Source organism: Coregonus clupeaformis, chromosome 36 (assembly GCF_020615455.1).
Source record: "Coregonus clupeaformis isolate EN_2021a chromosome 36, ASM2061545v1, whole genome shotgun sequence".
NCBI lineage: Eukaryota > Metazoa > Chordata > Actinopteri > Salmoniformes > Salmonidae > Coregonus > Coregonus clupeaformis.
The window spans coordinates 39,564,277-39,582,709 of NC_059227.1; the positions used below are offsets into that span (position 1 = coordinate 39,564,277).

At 47.1% G+C, this 18,433-nt stretch overlaps 1 protein-coding gene across 4 annotated transcripts in view; it reads right to left on the minus strand.

The window, feature by feature from the left end:
- The window catches only part of LOC121552798 (microtubule-associated protein RP/EB family member 3-like), a 72,496-nt gene that overhangs the window by 45,710 nt on the left and 8,353 nt on the right, over positions 1 to 18,433 (minus strand). For all 4 annotated transcript variants that reach the window (XM_041865838.2, XM_041865841.2, XM_041865839.2 and 1 more), the window contains exons 2-4: positions 9,881 to 10,005; positions 9,607 to 9,752; positions 1,006 to 1,162 (exon numbers count right to left, since the gene is read on the minus strand). In XM_041865838.2, coding sequence (XP_041721772.1) covers positions 1,006 to 1,162; positions 9,607 to 9,752; positions 9,881 to 10,001 — 424 coding nt within the window. In that variant the 5' untranslated portion in view covers positions 10,002 to 10,005. The remainder of the gene's footprint in view (positions 1 to 1,005; positions 1,163 to 9,606; positions 9,753 to 9,880; positions 10,006 to 18,433) is intronic.

Here is an 18,433-nt window from a genome sequence, read left to right on the forward strand (position 1 = left end):
GCTAACGTATGTTATCAGATGGGACCAGCAGTCTCCACTGGGGCTAACGTATGTTATCAGATGAGACCAGCAGTCTCCACTGGGGCTAACGTATGTTATCAGATGGGACCAGCAGTCTCCACTGGGGCTAACGTATGTTATCAGATAGGACCAGCAGTCTCCACTGGGGCTAACGTATGTTATCAGATGGGACCAGCAGTCTCCACTGGGGCTAACGTATGTTATCAGATGGGACCAGCAGTCTCCACTGGGGCTAACGTACGTTATCAGATGGGACCAGCAGTCTCCTCTGGGGCTAACGTATGTTATCAGATGGGACCAGCAGTCTCCACTGGGGCTAACGTACGTTATCAGATGGGACCAGCAGTCTCCTCTGGGGCTAACGTATGTTATCAGATGGGACCAGCAGTCTCCTCTGGGGCTAACGTATGTTATCAGATAGGACCAGCAGTCTCCACTGGGGCTAACGTATGTTATCAGATGGGACCAGCAGTCTCCACTGGGGCTAACGTATGTTATCAGATGGGACCAGCAGTCTCCACTGGGGCTAACGTATGTTATCAGATGGGACCAGCAGTCTCCACTGGGGCTAACGTATGTTATCAGATGGGACCAGCAGTCTCCACTGGGGCTAACGTATGTTATCAGATGGGACCAGCAGTCTCCTCTGGGGCTAACGTATGTTAACAGATGGGACCAGCAGTCTCCTCTGGGGCTAACGTATGTTATCAGATGGGACCACCTACAATGTAGTATTCTATGACTAAATTGACGATAATAATTGTTTGACGCGCATTTTGAGACGGAAAAACTCTTTAAATTAAAGTATGGCCCCACAAATGTTTTTCAGTAGAGGAACACACGCACACATACCAGATGGAGAGGTATTACCTGGGGAGAGGGAGGAGGAGGAGGAGGAGGAAGAGGATGAGGAGGGTCGTTTGGGTTTGGTTAGAGGAGGGGTGAGGACATGGTGATATGATAACAGAGGGAGAGGGTGTGTACCTGGGTTGGGTGAGGGGGTGCCCTCCTGCCCCTGGCGTGTGGCCACAGGGTCATACTCCTTCCCGTCGTAGTTGGCATCAAAAAACTTCTTAAACCACTGGATGAACTCAAAGTTATCCTGAAACCTCCCCTTCACCAACCTCTCTACTGGGATGATCTGAGACAGAGAGAGAGTTTATTAACCCTTCACCAGCCTGTCTACAGGGATGGTTGAGAGAGAGAGAGAGGCGAGAGTGAGCGAGAGAGAGAGTGAGAGCGAGAGAGAGAGAGAGAGAGACAGAGAGAGAGAGAGAGAGACAGAGAGAGAGAGAGAGAGAGAGACAGAGGGGGACACAGAGAGAGAGATGACAGGCTATGTGCACACTGCTCACAAAATGAGGTGGAATCTGAGCTGCACTTCCTAACCTCCTGCCAAATGTATGACCATATTAGAGACACATACAGTGGGGAAAAAAAGTATTTAGTCAGCCACCAATTGTGCAAGTTCTCCCACTTAAAAAGATGAGAGAGGCCTGTAATTTTCATCATAGGTAAACGTCAACTATGACAGACAAAATGAGAAAAAAAAATCCAGAATATCACATCGTAGGATTTTTTATGAATTTATTTGCAAATTATGGTGGAAAATAAGTATTTGGTCACCTACAAACGAGCAAGATTTCTGGCTCTCACAGACCTGTAACTTCTTCTTTAAGAGGCTCCTCTGTCCTCCACTCGTTACCTGTATTAATGGCACCTGTTTGAACTTGTTATCAGTAAAAAAGACACCTGTCCATAACCTCAAACAGTCACACTCCAAACTCCACTATGGCCAAGACCAAAGAGCTGTCAAAAGACACCAGAAACAAAATTGTAGACCTGCACCAGGCTGGGAAGACTGAATCTGCAATAGGTAAGCAGCTTGGTTTGAAGAAATCAACTGTGGGAGCAATTATTAGGAAATGGAAGACATACAAGACCACTGATAATCTCCCTCGATCTGGGGCTCCACGCAAGATCTCACCCCGTGGGGTCAAAATGATCACAAGAATGGTGAGCAAAAATCCCAGAACCACACGGGGGGACCTAGTGAATGACCTGCAGAGAGCTGGGACCAAAGTAACAAAGCCTACCATCAGTAACACACTACACCGCCAGGGACTCAAAACCTGCAGTGCCAGACGTGTCCCCCTGCTTAAGCCAGTACATGTCCAGGCCCGTCTGAAGTTAGCTAGAGTGCATTTGGATGATCCAGAAGAGGATTGGGAGAATGTCAGATGAAACCAAAACATAACTTTTTGGTAAAAACTCAACTCGTCTTGTTTGGAGGACAAAGAATGCTGAGTTGCATCCAAAGAACACCATACCTACTGTGAAGCATGGGGGTGGAAACATCATGCTTTGGGGCTGTTTTTCTGCAAAGGGACCAGGACGACTGATCCGTGTAAAGGAAAGAATGAATGGGGCCATGTATCGTGAGATTTTGAGTGAAAATCTCCTTCCATCAGCAAGGGCATTGAAGATGAATCGTGGCTGGGTCTTTCAGCATGACAATGATCCCAAACACACCACCTGGGCAACGAAGGAGTGACTTCGTAAGAAGCATTTCAAGGTCCTGGAGTGGCCTAGCCAGTCTCCAGATCTCAACCCCATAGAAAATCTTTGGAGGGAGTTGAAAGTCCGTGTTGCCCAGCGACAGCCCCAAAACATCACTGCTCTAGAGGAGATCTGCATGGAGGAATGGACCAAAATACCAGCAACAGTGTGTGAAAACCTTGTGAAGACTTACAGAAAACGTTTGACCTGTGTCATTGCCAACAAAGGGTATATAACAAAGTATTGAGAAACTTTTGTTATTGACCAAATACTAATTTTCCACCATAATTTGCAAATAAATTCATTAAAAATCCTACAATGTGATTTCCTGGAATTTTTTTTCTTATTTTGTCTGTCATAGTTGACGAGTACCTATGATGAAAATTACAGGCCTCTCTCATCTTTTTAAGTGGGAGAACTTGCACAATTGGTGGCTGACTAAATACTTTTTTTCCCCACTGTATTTCCCTCAGATTACACAGACCACAAAGAATTTGAAAACAAATCCAAGTTTGATAAACTCCCTTATCTATTGGGTGAAATACCACAGTGTGCCATCACAGCAGCAAGATTTGTGACCTGTTGCCACAAGAAAAGGGCAACCAGTGAAGAACAAACACCATTGTAAATACAACCCATATTTATGTTGATTTATTTTCCCCTTTGTACTTTAACTATTTGCACATTGTTACAACGCTGTATATAGACATAATATGACATTTGAAATGTCTTTTTTCTTTAGGAACTTTTGTGAGTTTAATGTTTACTGAAATTGAAATTGAATTGAGAGAGATGTAATCATCATGTTATAGTGTCTGTTTGTAAAACAAGCTTTATACTATGTGTATCTACAATATTCACACTTCATGTCTAAATCATCTGAATAAAAGAAGCCGTTTTAATCTCAATATCAAATAGTTTCTGGGTAACGATGAAGTACCTTGTATTATGGTATACAGTGCATTCTTAAAGTTTTCAGACCCTAAATTTATAAAACATAAAAAACAGATACCTTATTTACATAAGTATTCAGACCCTTTGCTACGAGACTCGAAATTGAGCTCAGGTGCATCCTGTTTCCATTGATCATCCTTGAGATGTTTCTACAACTTGATTGGAGTCCACCTGTGGTAAATTCAATTGATTGGACATGATTTGGAAAGGCACACACCTGTCTATATAAGGTCCCACAGTTGACAGTGCATGTCAGAGCAAAAACCAAGCCATGAGGTCGAAGGAATTGTCCGTAGACCTCCGAGACAGGATTGTGTCGAGGCACAGATCTGGGTAAGAGCACCAAAAAATGTCTTCAGCATTGAAGGTCCCCAGCCCAAGAGCACAGTGGCCTCCATCATTCTTCAATGGAAGAAGTTTGGAACCACCAAGACTCTTCCTAGAGCTGGCTGCCGGCCAAACTGAGCAATCGGGGGAGAAGGGCCTTGGTCAGGGAGGTGACCAAGAACCCGATGGTCACTCTGACAGAGCTTTAGAGTTCCTCTGTGGAGATGGGAGAACCTTCCAGAAGGACTACTATCTCTGCAGCACTCCACAAATCAGGCCTTTATGGTAGAGTGGCCAGACGGAAGCCACTCCTCAGTAAAAGGCACATGACACCCGCTTGGAGTTTGCCAAAAGGCACCTAAAGGACTCTCTGACCATGAGAAACAAGATTCTCTGATCTGATGAAACTAAGATCGAACTCTTTGGCCTGAATGCCAAGCCTCACGTCTGGAGGAAACCTGGCACCATCCCTACAGTGAAGCATGGTGGTGGCAGCATCAATCTGTGGGGATGTTTTTCTGCGGCAGGAAATGGGAAACTAGTCAGGATCGAGGGAAAGACGAACGGAGCAAAGTACAGAGAGATCCTTGATGAAAACCTGCTCCAGAGCACTCCGGACCTCAGACTGGGGCGAAGGTTCACCTTCCAACAGGACAACGACTCTAAGCACACAGCCAAGACAAAGCAGGAGTGGCTTCGGGACAAGTCTCTGAATGTCCTTGAGTGGCCCAGCCAGAGTCCGGACTTGAACCCGATCGAACATCTCTGGAGAGACCTGAAAATAGCTGTGCAGCGACGCTCCCCATCCAACCTGACAGAGCTTGAGAGGATATGCAGAGAAGAATGGGAGAAACTCCCCAAATACAGGTGTGCCAAGCTTGTAGCGTCATACCCAAGAAGACTTTAGGCTGTAATCGCTGCCAAAGGTGCTTCAACAAAGTACTGAGTAAAGGGTCTGAATACTAAATAAAATGTAAATGTGATATTTCATTATTATTATTTTTTATATATACATTTCTAAAAACCTGTTTTTGCCTTGTCATTATGGGGTATTGTGTGTAGATTGATGTGGGGAAAAAACAATTGAATCCATTTTAGAATAAGGCTGTAACGTAACAAAATGTGGAAAGGTCAAAGAGTCTGAAACCCAAGGACGTCAGAGGACAAAAATCAGTTAACCACTTAACTGAGGAACTCAATTTAACCTTGCGCAATACCCTAGATGCAGTTGCACCCCTAAAAACGAAAAACATTTGTCATAAGAAACTAGCTCCCTGGTATACAGAAAATACCCGAGCTTTGAAGCAAGCTTCCAGGAAATTGGAACGGAAATGGCGCCACACCAAACTGGAAGTCTTCCGACTAGCTTGGAAAGACAGTACCGTGCAGTACCGAAGAGCCCTCACTGCTGCTCGATCATCCTACTTTTCCAACTTAATCGAGGAAAATAAGAACAATCCAAAATTTCTTTTGATACTGTTGCAAAGCTAACTAAAAAGCAGCATTCCCCAAGAGAGGATGGCTTTCACTTCAGCAGTAATAAATTCATGAACTTCTTTGAGGAAAAGATCATGACCATTAGAAAGCAAATTACGGACTCCTCTTTGAATCTGCGTATTCCTCCAGGGCTTAGCTGTCCTGGATCTGCACAGCTCTGCGAGGGCCTGGGATCGGGAGAGACACTTAAGTGTTTTAGTACTATATCTCTTGACACAATGATGAAAATAATCATGGCCTCTAAACCTTCAAGCTGCATACTGGATCCTATTCCTACTAAACTGCTGAAGGAGCTGCTTCCTGCTTCCTGTGCTTGGCCCTCCTATGTTGAACATAATAAACAGCTCTCTATCCACCGGATGTGTACCAAACTCACTAAAAGTGGCAGTGATAAAGCCTCTCTTGAAAAAGCCAAACCTTGACCCGGAAAATATAAAAAACTATCGGCCTATATCGAATCTTCCATTCCTCTCAAAAATTTTAGAAAAAGCTGTTGCGCAGCAACTCACTGCCTTTCTGAAGACAAACAATGTATACGAAATGCTTCAGTCTGGTTTTAGACCCCATCATAGCACTGAGACTGCACTTGTGAAGGTGGTAAATGACCTTTTAATGGCGTCAGACCGAGGCTCTGCATCTGTCCTCGTGCTACTAGACCTTAGTGCTGCCTTTGACACCATCGATCACCACATTCTTTTGGAGAGACTGGAAACCCAAATTGGTCTACACGGACAAGTTCTGGCCTGGTTTAGATCTTACCTGTCGGAAAGATATCAGTTTGTCTCTGTGAATGGTCTGTCCTCCGACAAATCAACTGTACATTTCCGGGTGTTCCTCAAGGTTCCGTTTTAGGACCACTATTGTTTTCACTATATATTTTACCTCTTGGGGATGTTATTCGAAAACATAATGTTAACTTTCACTGCTATGCGGATGACACACAGCTGTACATTTCAATGAAACATGGTGAAGCCCCAAAATTGCCCTCGCTAGAAGCCTGTGTTTCAGACATAAGGAAGTGGATGGCTGAAAACGTTCTACTTTTAAACTCGGACAAAACAGAGATGCTTGTTCTAGGTCCCAAGAAACAAAGAGATCTTCTGTTAAATCTGACAATTCATCTTGATGGTTGTAAAGTCGTCTCAAATAAAACTGTGAAGGACCTCGGCGTTACTCTTGACCCTGATCTCTCTTTTGACGAACATATCAAGACTGTTTCAAGGACAGCTTTTTTCCATCTACGTAACATTGCAAAAATCAGAAATTTTCTGTCCAAAAATGATGCAGAAAAATTAATCCATGCATTTGTTACTTCTAGGTTAGACTACTGCAATGCTCTACTTTCCGGCTACCCGGATAAAGCACTAAATAAACTTCAGTTAGTGCTAAATACGGCTGCTAGAATCCTGACTAGAACCAAGAAATTTGATCATATTACTCCAGTGCTAGCTTCCCACACTGGCTTCCTGTTAAGGCAAGGGCTGATTTCAAGGTTTTACTGTTAACCTATAAAGCGTTACATGGGCTTGCTCCTACCTATCTTTCCGAGTTGGTCCTGCCGTACATACCAATACGTACGCTACGGTCACAAGACGCAGGCCTCCTAATTGTCCCTAGAATTTCTAAGCAAACAGCGGGAGGCAGGGCTTTCTCCTATAGATCTCCATTTTTATGGAACAGTCTGCCTACCCATGTGAGAGACGCAGACTCGGTCTCAACCTTTAAGTCTTTACTGAAGACTTATCTCTTCAGTAGGTCATATGATTGAGTGTAGTCTGGCCCAGGAGTGTGAAGGTGAACGGAAAGGCTCTGGAGCAACGAACAGCCCTTGCTGTCTCTGCCAGGCCGGTTCCCCCTCTCTCCACTGGGGTTCTCTGCCTCTAACCCTGTTACAGGGGCTGAGTCACTGGCTTGCTGGTGCTCTTTCATGCCGTCCCCTAGGAGGGGTGCGTCACTTGAGTGGGTTGAGTTACTGACGTGATCTTCCTGTCTGGGTTGGCGCCCCCTTGGTTTGTGCTGTGGTGGAGACCTCTGTGGGCTATACTCGGCCTTGTCTCAGGATTGTAAGTTGGTGGTTGAGGATATCCCTCTAGTGGTGCGGGGGCTGTGCTTTGGCAGAGTGGGTGGGGTTATATCCTTCCTGTTTGGCCCTGTCCGGGGTTTCTTCGGATGGGGCCACAGTGTCTCCGGACCGCTCCTGTCTCAGCCTCCAGTATTTATGCTGCAGTAGTTTATGTGTCGGGGGCTGGGGTTAGTTGGTTATACCTGGAGTACTTCTCCTGTCTTATCCAGTGTCCTGTGTGAATTTAAGTATGCTCTCTCTAATTCTCTCGTTCTCTCTTTCTCTCTGAGAACCTGAGCCCTAGGACCATACGCCAGGACTACCGGGCATGCTGACACCTTGCTGTCCCCAGTCCGCCTGGCCTTGCTGCTATTCCAGTTTCAACTGTTCTGCCTGCGGTTACGAAACCCCTACCTGTCCCAGACCTGCTGTTTTCAACTCTTAATGATCGGCTATGAAAAGCCAACTGAGAGACCTGAGCCCTAGGACCATACGTCGGGACTACCGGCCGTGGTGACTCCTTGCTGTCCCCAGTCCGCCTGGCCTTGCTGCTATTCCAGTTTCAACTGTTCTGCCTGCGGTTATGGAACCCCCTACCTGTCCCAGACCTGCTGTTTTCAACTCTTAATGATTGGCTATGAAAAGCCAACTGAGATTTATTCCTGATTATTATTTGACCATGCTTGTCACTTATGAACATTTTTGAACATCTTGGCATGGTTCTGTTATAACCTCCACCCGGCACAGCCAGAAGAGGACTGGCCACCCCTCATAGCCTGGTTCCTCTCTAGGTTTCTTCCTAGGTTTTGGCCTTTCTAGGGAGTTTTTCCTAGCCACCGTGCTTCTACACCTGCATTACTAGCTGTTTGGGGTTTTAGGCTGGGTTTCTGTACAGCACTTCGAGATATTAGCTGATGTACGAAGGGCTATATAAAATAAAATTGATTGATTGATTGATTGAATACTTTCCTAATGCACTGTAGGTTTGGTAGTTTAGACTCCACCCCCCAGGGAGCATCAACCATGTCCAAGTGCTGTGCCGTCAAGCCTTGATAAGGACAGATGTTGCCAAGCCTTGATAAGACAGGTGTTGCCAAGCCTTGATGAGATGATATGGTGTGTGATATGGGGTGTGATATGGGGTGTGATATGGTGTGTGATATGGTGTGTGATATGGTGTGTGATATGGGGTGTGATATGGTGTGTGATATGGGGTGTGATATGGTGTGTGATATGGTGTGTGATATGGTGTGTGATATGGGGTGTGATATGGTGTGTGATATGGGGTGTGATATGGGGTGTGATATGGGGTGTGATATGGGGTGTGATATGGGTTGTGATATGGTGTGTGATATGGTGTGTGATATGGGGTGTGATATGGGGTGTGATATGGTGTGTGATATGGTGTGTGATATGGGGTGTGATATGGTGTGTGATATGGGGTGTGATATGGGGTGTGATATGGTGTGTGATATGGTGTGTGATATGGGGTGTGATATGGTGTGTGTGTGATATGGTGTGTGATATGGGGTGTGATATGGTGTGTGATATGGTGTGTATATATGGTGTGTGATATGGTGTGTGATATGGGGTGTGATATGGGGTGTGATATGGGGTGTGATATGGGGTGTGATATGGTGTGTGTGTGATATGGTGTGTGATATGGGGTGTGATATGGTGTGTGATATGGTGTGTATATATGGTGTGTGATATGGTGTGTGATATGGGGTGTGATATGGGGTGTGATATGGGGTGTGATATGGGGTGTGATATGGTGTGTGTGTGATATGGTGTGTGATATGGGGTGTGATATGGTGTGTGATATGGTGTGTATATATGGTGTGTGATATGGTGTGTGATATGGGGTGTGATATGGGGTGTGATATGGGGTGTGATATGGGGTGTGATATGGTGTGTGTGTGATATGGTGTGTGATATGGGGTGTGATATGGTGTGTGATATGGTGTGTATATATGGTGTGTGATATGGTGTGTGATATGGTGTGTGATATGGGGTGTGATATGGGGTGTGATATGGGGTGTGATATGGTGTGTGATATGGGGTGTGATATGGGGTGTGATATGGGGTGTGATATGGTGTGTGATATGGGGTGTGATATGGGGTGTGTGTGTGTGTGTTAGGGTGTGTGTGTGTGTGTGTGTGTGTGTGATATGGTGTGTATATACCTTGTCTACCCCCATCCTCTTGAAGGAGGCCTGTAGGACCTTGAAGTTGTTGATGAACTCATGTTCCAGCCGGGCTGAGAACTTCACCTTCTTCAGCAGGACACAGCCAGGAAACAGCATGTCCATAAACTGACAATACGCTGCACCTATATATACACACACACACACACACACACACACACACACACACACACACACACACACACACACACATTTATAAGTTAGCAAATAATTCATAATGACGTTAATTTAAATGATTGAGTGAGTGTGTTACCGGAGCACAGTTGTTCTATCTTGGTGTAGGTGAGCTGTAGAGAGTCATTGACCCAGGCCAGCATGTCATGACGACTCAGGTTCTCTACAGCCGAAGAGATGGAGAATACATTCACCGCCATCACCCTGCAACACAACCACACGCAGGCATGCACACACACAAACTAAGTTTAAGATTGGAGAAAATTATATTATGAATGGTTAAAAACATGAAAATCATTTTACATTAAATCTCACGTTTACAAAAACACTGTTCGTGTTTGAGACAGACTCCACGTGAGAACAAGGTTTGACATAATCAAACTAAACTCAGCAAAAAAAGAAACGTCCTCTCACTGTCAACTGCGTTTATTTTCAGCAAACTTAACATGTGTAAATATTTGTATGAACATAACAAGATTCAACAACTGAGACACAAACTGAACAAGTTCCACAGACATGTGACTAACAGATATTGAATAATGTGTCCCTGAACAAAGGGGGGGTCAAAATCAAAAGTAACAGTCAGTATCTGGTGTGGCCACCAGCTGCATTAAGTACTGCAGTGCATCTCCTCCTCATGGACTGCACCAGATTTGCCAGTTATTGCTGTGAGATGTTACCCCACTCTTCCACCAAGGCACCTGCAAGTTCCCTGACATTTCTGGGGGGAATGGCCCTAGCCCTCACCCTCCGATCCAACAGGTCCCAGATGTGCTCAATGGGATTGAGATCCGGGCTCTTCACTGGCCATGGCAGAACACTGACATTCCTGTCTTGCAGGAAATCACACACAGAACGAGCAGCATGGCTGGTGGCATTGTCATGCTGGAGGGTCATGTCAGGATGAGCCTGCAAGAAGGGTACCACATGAGGGAGGAGGATGTCTTCCCTGTAACGCACAGCGTTGAGATTGCCTGCAATGACAACAAGCTCAGTCCGATGATGCTGTGACACACCGCCCCAGACCATGACGGACCCTCCACCTCCAAATCAATCCCACTCCAGAGTCCAGAGTACAGGCCTCGTTGTAACGCTCATTCCTTCGATGATAAACGCGAATCCGACCATCACCCCTGGTGAGACAAAACCGCGACTCGTCAGTGAAGAGCACTTTTTGCCAGTCCTGTCTGGTCCAGCGACGGTGGGTTTGTGCCCATAGGCGATGTTGTTGCCGGTGATGTCTGGTGAGGACCAGTCTTACAACAGGCCTACAAGCCCTCAGTCCAGCCTCTCTCAGCCTATTGCGGACAGTCTGAGCACTGATGGAGGGATTGTGCGTTCCTGTTGTAACTCGGGCAGTTGTTGTTGCCATCCTGTCAGTAGAAAGGCCTCTTTAGTGTCCTAAGTTTTCATAACTGTGACCCTAATTGCCTACCGTCTGTAAGCTCTTAGTGTCTTAATGACCATTCCACAGAGGGGGGAGAGAGGGGGGTAGACAGAGAGAGAGAGGGAGAGAGAGAGAGAGAGAGAGAGAGAGAGAGAGAGAGAGAGAGAGAGAGTGAGGGGGGAGAGAGAGAGAGAGAGAGAGAGAGAGAGAGAGAGAGAGAGAGAGAGAGAGAGAGAGAGCGAGATGTGTCCATTTTGGTGTCTGAAGCATATTTACAATATTACAAAAAGTGCCAAAATGTAACTAATGAGTAACTGTCTGCACCTATATATATATATATCAAACCCTAATATATATATCAAACCTTTGCATTGATTAATAAAAATATGGTGAAGATTCTAAACTTCATTACTGTTTTATGCTTGAAAGACTTATGTCCCTACATTGGGATTTCCTTCAATGTCATTCAGTATAACAGACATTCAGGAGCTTTTTCAGACCAAAAAGCATTGCGATAGTCATTAGACAGGATATTGCATCAGACATAATATTCCGAAAGACCCCCAGGCAGGCACAGAGAGGTTTGTAAGTTGCACTATGACACAAAATCCTGTGTCATACGGTACAATGCTTAAAAAACATTTATAATGTAGTTTTATTTCAAAATTGCATATTTGATGTGAAAGGTGACATTAAAAAGCTGTATGTCAAGGTCATAGTTTTACATATAGGTGGCCAAGCAATTGCCTAAGTTAAAACTGTTTTTTTTTAAATCATTCGGAGTAACGATTCTGCCATTCGGTATACCTGTATAACTGTTACTCAGAATGACACGTATAGTTGTATTGTTTTGATATTGTTATGTTTAGGCATACGGTCTTTATTTAATTATGAAAAGAGATGGCAACATGGGCATTATTATTTTGTTTTCGTGAGGTTATCTTTTCAAATCATAAGCATTTAATTAATATAATGTATTATCAATTCTTTATCAATTGTAGCAGTCGGTGGGGGACGAGCTGGCCATCAACTGATGAGAGTGTGAAGTAACACAAGCGTAGAGCAAAATGGACCTTTCTCGTGGCATAGTCTAGAATCACCAGGATATATTGGTGCCCTTTGGCGGACTTTACCAAGGGCCCCACCAGGTCCATTGAGGAGGAGACAGGAAGAGAGATTAGAGGATGCAGTGAGTTGGCATTCGGGACACGACCGGCAATAATCCTCCACGGCTCTTACCACTCCGGTCCAGTAGAAGCACTCCAGGACCCTGTCCTTTGTCCTCTGGATCCCCAGGTGGGCTCCAACGGCAACACGGTGGGGACATACCGTTTTGGGACTAACAACAGTTCGGTAACTTTAGAATTGACTTCTTTAGCATAATACAACAGCTGCCTCTTCATCACAAAGCGAGGAGATCTCAATCCCCTCACCCCAGGGACCAACTCTCCATCTACGTCGGTTACCTGGACCCTGGGGTCCTCCAGCTGGGCCGTTCTGAACTGGCCTTAGAGGTTGGGGTCCTCCAGCTGGGCCGATCTGAACTGGCCTTAGAGGTTGGGGTCCTCCAGCTGGGCCGTTCTGAACTGGCCTTAGAGGTTGGGGTCCTCCAGCTGGGCCGTTCTGAACTGGCCTTAGAGGTTGGGGTCCTCCAGCTGGGCAGTTCTGAACTGGCCTTAGAGGTTGGGGTCCTCCAGCTGGGCCGTTCTGAACTGGCCTTAGAGGTTGGGGTCCTCCAGCTGGGCCATTCTGAACTGGCCTTAGAGGTTGGGGTCCTCCAGCTGGGCCGTTCTGAACTGGCCTTAGAGGTTGGGGTCCTCCAGCTGGGTCGTTCTGAACTGGCCTTAGAGGTTGGGGTCCTCCAGCTGGGCCGTTCTGAACTGGCCTTAGAGGTTGGGGTCCTCCAGCTGGGCCATTCTGAACTGGCCTTAGAGGTTGGGGTCCTCCAGCTGGGCCGTTCTGAACTGGCCTTAGAGGTTGGGGTCCTCCAGCTGGGCCATTCTGAACTGGCCTTAGAGGTTGGGGGTCCTCCAGCTGGGCCGTTCTGAACTGGCCTTAGAGGTTGGGGTCCTCCAGCTGGGCCATTCTGAACTGGCCTTAGAGGTTGGGGTCCTCCAGCTGGGCCGTTCTGAACTGGCCTTAGAGGTTGGGGTCCTCCAGCTGGGCCGTTCTGAACTGGCCTTAGAGGTTGGGGTCCTCCAGCTGGGCCATTCTGAACTGGCCTTAGAGGTTGGGGTCCTCCAGCTGGGCCGTTCTGAACTGGCCTTAGAGGTTGGGGTCCTCCAGCTGGGCCGTTCTGAACTGGCCTTAGAGGTTGGGGTCCTCCAGCTGGGCCGTTCTGAACTGGCCTTAGAGGTTGGGGTCCTCCAGCTGGGCCGTTCTGAACTGGCCTTAGAGGTTGGGGTCCTCCAGCTGGGCCATTCTGAACTGGCCTTAGAGGTTGGGGTCCTCCAGCTGGGCCGTTCCGAACTGGCCTTAGAGGTTGGGGTCCTCCAGCTGGGCCGTTCTGAACTGGCCTTAGAGGTTGGGGTCCTCCAGCTGGGCCGTTCTGAACTGGCCTTAGAGGTTGGGGTCCTCCAGCTGGGCCATTCTGAACTGGCCTTAGAGGTTGGGGTCCTCCAGCTGGGCCGTTCTGAACTGGCCTTAGAGGTTGGGGTCCTCCAGCTGGGCCATTCTGAACTGGCCTTAGAGGTTGGGGTCCTCCAGCTGGGCCGTTCTGAACTGGCCTTAGAGGTTGGGGTCCTCCAGCTGGGCCATTCTGAACTGGCCTTAGAGGTTGGGGTCCTCCAGCTGGGCCGTTCTGAACTGGCCTTTGAGGTTGAGACCGAGGGGCCCCTCTCCGAAATCTTCCTCTGACAGCTCCCAGTCTGGGTCTGGATCGACGGGTCCTGTTGATTTTTCCTCTGATCCCGGCTCAGTGGAGGCCCCTTCCGGGTTCCGCTGGCCAGGGTTTCGTCGACTGTTTGAGGGGGTTTGGTTTTCCTCCGAGCCCCAGGTGGGTTTCTTCTTGATGGTTGTGCCGGGCTGCTTCCCCAACAGTTTAGAAAAGAGAGGACAATCACAACCCACCAGAATGTACCGGGAGGTTGGGGACTAGGCCTACTTGAAGTTGACCCCCCCCCCAGGGGTCGGCAGGGGGGGCATTATAATTGTTTTGTATTTTTAAGTAACTCAGTCCAGCTTTCAACGTACTCTTGAAAGTTGTAATAGTAGAATGCACAAGGTGTAATTTCTAAATTGGGTAGCGCATCAACAGTTCCTATTGTCATGTTAGTCATTGCAGACCTTAGAGAGCTATTTATAACTTGTCAGAAATGTCCAGATCAACTATGTCAGCTAACATTTTTTAACCCATAGATATTGTAATGTTTAAGTCACTCAAATATCACATGAATATAACATTAGACATGACAAAATGTATAGAATTGCAGGAAATAAGCTTTAAACCAAAATGTTATCCCCGCCAACAAGAGGGGTGTGAAACATTTGTGTCATAACCAGTGGTAGAAATAGACGTGATGCGGGATGTTCCCAAATTCTGGAAGGGGGGCTTGAGTGAAAAAGTTTGGGAACCCCTGTTTTGAGGGACAATTCTGTCCTTCTAGATGCCTCTATTCAACAAAGAGAGGGCTGCACGGTTCAGGGCCGGAAGAACGCAGAACCTCTAGTTAGGGAAGAGTGGCTTGCGAGGTATTATAGTGATAGAGGAGGAGAACAAGGTATTATAGTGATAGAGGAGAACAAGGTATTATAGTGATAGAGGAGAACAAGGTGTGCAGAGTCTCAAAAATAGGGGTTGATGTGGTGGAACAGTTGTTGGTCCCCACCTGGTACCGGAGAACAGTACTGGACTTAGCTCATGGGCATATTCTGGGGGGACACCTTGGTATCGATAAAACCCGAGACAGGATTGTGAGGAGGTTTCACTGGCCAGGAATTCAGGCTGAGGTGGCTCTACATTGTGGAGAGTGCCCCGAGTGCCAGTTAACAGCTCCCCGACCAGCTGTTAGAAGCCTGTTAGTGCCACTCCCCATAATCAAAATGCCATTTGAGAGGATAGCGATGGACATAGTGGGCCCACTACCCAAATCTGCCAGAGGGCACCAATACATTCTCGTCATCCTAGATTATGCCACTCACTACCCAGAAGCCTTCGGACGATGGCTTCCAAAAATATTGCCAAGGAGTTAGTGCTCCTGTTCACCAGGGTAGGGATTCCAAAGGAGATCCTTACTGACCAGGGGACCCCCTTTATGTCCCGCCTTATGGCGGACCTTTGTAAGTTGTGGCAGGTGAAACAGTTGAGGACATCGGTTTACCATCCTCAGACGGACGGGCTGGTTGAGAGATTCAACCGCACCCTGAAGTCAATGCTCAGGAAGGTAATCGATAAGGATGGGAAAAACTGGGATTTCATGTTGCCGTATCTGATGTTTGCCATTAGAGAGGTTCCCCAAGCCTCGCTGGGGTTTTCACCCTTTGAGCTAGTATATGGGAGGCACCCCCAGGGAATCTTAGACATCGCCCGGGAAACCTGGGAGCACCAGGCCACCCTTTATACTAGTGTTATAGAGCACGTCACGGCAATGCAAGACAGGATAGCCACAGTCACGCCCATCGTCAGAGAGCACATGAGGCAAGCACAAGAGCACCAGCGGCACACTTACATCCGGCAGGCTACCTTGAGGGAATTTTAACCGGGAGATAAGGTGTTAGTGCTGGTCCCCACGGTAGAGTGTAAACTACTAGCCACATGGAACGGACCGTATGAAGTGCTGGAGAAAATAGGAGAAGTTAATTATCGGTTCCGACAGCCAGGTCGTCGGCCCCCGGAACAGATCTATCACATAAACCTGTTAAAAGCATGGAGAGAGAGAGAGAAACACTAACTGTCACTTACCCCACACCCACTCAGGAGGCAGCCGGAGTGCATGTTTCACCTACTCTGTCCCCAGCACAAGGACAGGAAGTAAAGACCCTGATCCAGAAAAACAGAGATGTGTTTTCAGGGATACCAGGACGAACTGAGGATACGGCTCATGATATTGTTTCCCTACCAGGGAGAAAAGTGAGCATGAGGCCATATCGGGTACCCAAGGCTCGACGAGCCGCGATTGGAGCGGAGACTGAGAAAATGTTGGCAGCTGGAGTGGTCGAAGAGTCACATAGTGAGTGGTCTAGGCCAATTGTGATGGTCTCCAAGCCTGATGGGTCTTTGCGGTTTTGTAATGATTTTCAGAAGGTAAATGAAATCTCCAAGTTTGATGCCTACCCCATGCCCTGAGTAGATGAACTATTGGAGGAAATTGGTAAAGCTCGGTACATTACGACCCTGGACCTAGAGCCAAAGAAAAGACAGCCTTCGCAACCCCTGATGGTTTGTTTCAGTACACCATCATGGCATTCGGCTTACACGGGGCCCCAGCCACCTTTCAACGGCTAATGGACCAGGTCCTAAAACCGCAGCCTATTTAGATGACATGGGGATCTACAGCCCAGATTGGGAATCCCACTTACCCCGGGTACAGGCAGTGCTAAATGCCCTTAGGAAGGCAGGGCTCACGGCGAACCCTGCCAAGTGTTATGTGGGGTTAGAGGAAACCACAATGCCAAGCGTCGGCTGGAGTGGTGTAAAGCTCACGGCCATTGGACTCAGTGGAAACGCGTTCTCTGGAGTGATGAATCACGCTTTACCATCTGGCAGGCCGATGGATGAATTTGGGCGGATGCCAGGAGAACGCTACCTGCCCGAATGCATAGTGCCAACTGTAAAGTTTGGTGGAGGAGGAATAATGGTCTGGGGCTGTTTTTTGTGGTTTGGGCTTGGCCCCTTAGTTCCAGTGAAGGGAAATCTTAATGCTACAGCATACAATGACATTGTAGACGATTATGTGCTTCCAACTTTGTGGTAACAGTTTAGGGAAGGCCCTTTCCTGTTTCAGCATGACAATGCCCCTGTGCACAAAGCGAGGTCCATACAGAAATGGTTTGTCGAGATCGGTGTGGAAGAACTTGACTGGCCTGCACAGTCTTGACCTCAACCCGATCAAACACCTTTGGGATGAATTGGAACGCCGACTGCAGGTCAGGCCTAATCGCCCAACATCAGTGCCTGACCTCACTAATGCTTGTGGCTGAATGGAAGCAAGTCCCCGCAGCAATGTTCCATCATCTAGTGAAAAGCCATCCCAGAAGAGTGGAGGCTGTTATAGCAGCAAAGGGGGGACCAACTCCATATTAATGCCCATGATTTTGGAATGAGATGTTCGACGAGCAGGTGTCCACATACTGTTGGTCATGTGTAGTGTATGTGTATGGGACCAATCAAATTGACATAAAAATGGCAACACATTTTTTTTGGGGGGGGACAAGTGACTTCAGCTTTTGGACAAGTAAAAAATCGGTCCTACTTGTCCGAAAGACAAGTGGTTAAAAAAGGTAATGTCAAGCCCTGAAGAGCTTCACAAACATTTACAGCTGCACCAGCGAGAGCATCCTGACTGGTTGTATCACCGTCTGGTATGGCAACTGCACCGCCCTCGACCGAAATGCCCATCACTGGGGGTACGAGCTCCCAGCCATCCAGGATGTACATGCCAGGCGGTGTCTGAGAAAAGGCCTGAGGCCACCCGAGACATGGACTGTTCTCAATGCTTCTGTCCGGCAGGCATCAAGGCTCAGATCAACAGACTCCTAAATAGCTTCTATCCCCTGGCCATAATATTATAACATGAGTTACCAAAAAAGCATAACGTGAAAATGAAATGAAACGTTGCCCCTAAAATAAATGTGGTCCTCTGTAGCTCAATTGGTAGAGCACGGCGCTTGTAACGCCAGGGTAGTGGGTTCGATCCCCGGGACCACCCATACGTGAAAATGTATGCACACATGACTGTAAGTCGCTTTGGATAAAAGCGTCTGCTAAATGGCATATTATTATAAATGAAATGATTAATATATGAAAATAATGTGTTGAGGTATGTACTGGGCCAAGACTTCACCAACACACTGTTTGTTGTCTATTATACAGTAGGTCTTTAAGGCTGTGGGGCGTGTCCAAGCCACAGGGGCCATCTTGAATTATTATTATTTTGTTGTTTATGCTGAGCCCCATATGATTTTTCCTGTCAATAAACCATTGCACTGAACAAGTTTCCCAATTCTTATTTCTGACAAGGTTGTGTTGTGTGGTTTATGCAGGTTTGTTAAACGGCTCTCCCTCTACTATCCACACTGACTTAAGAT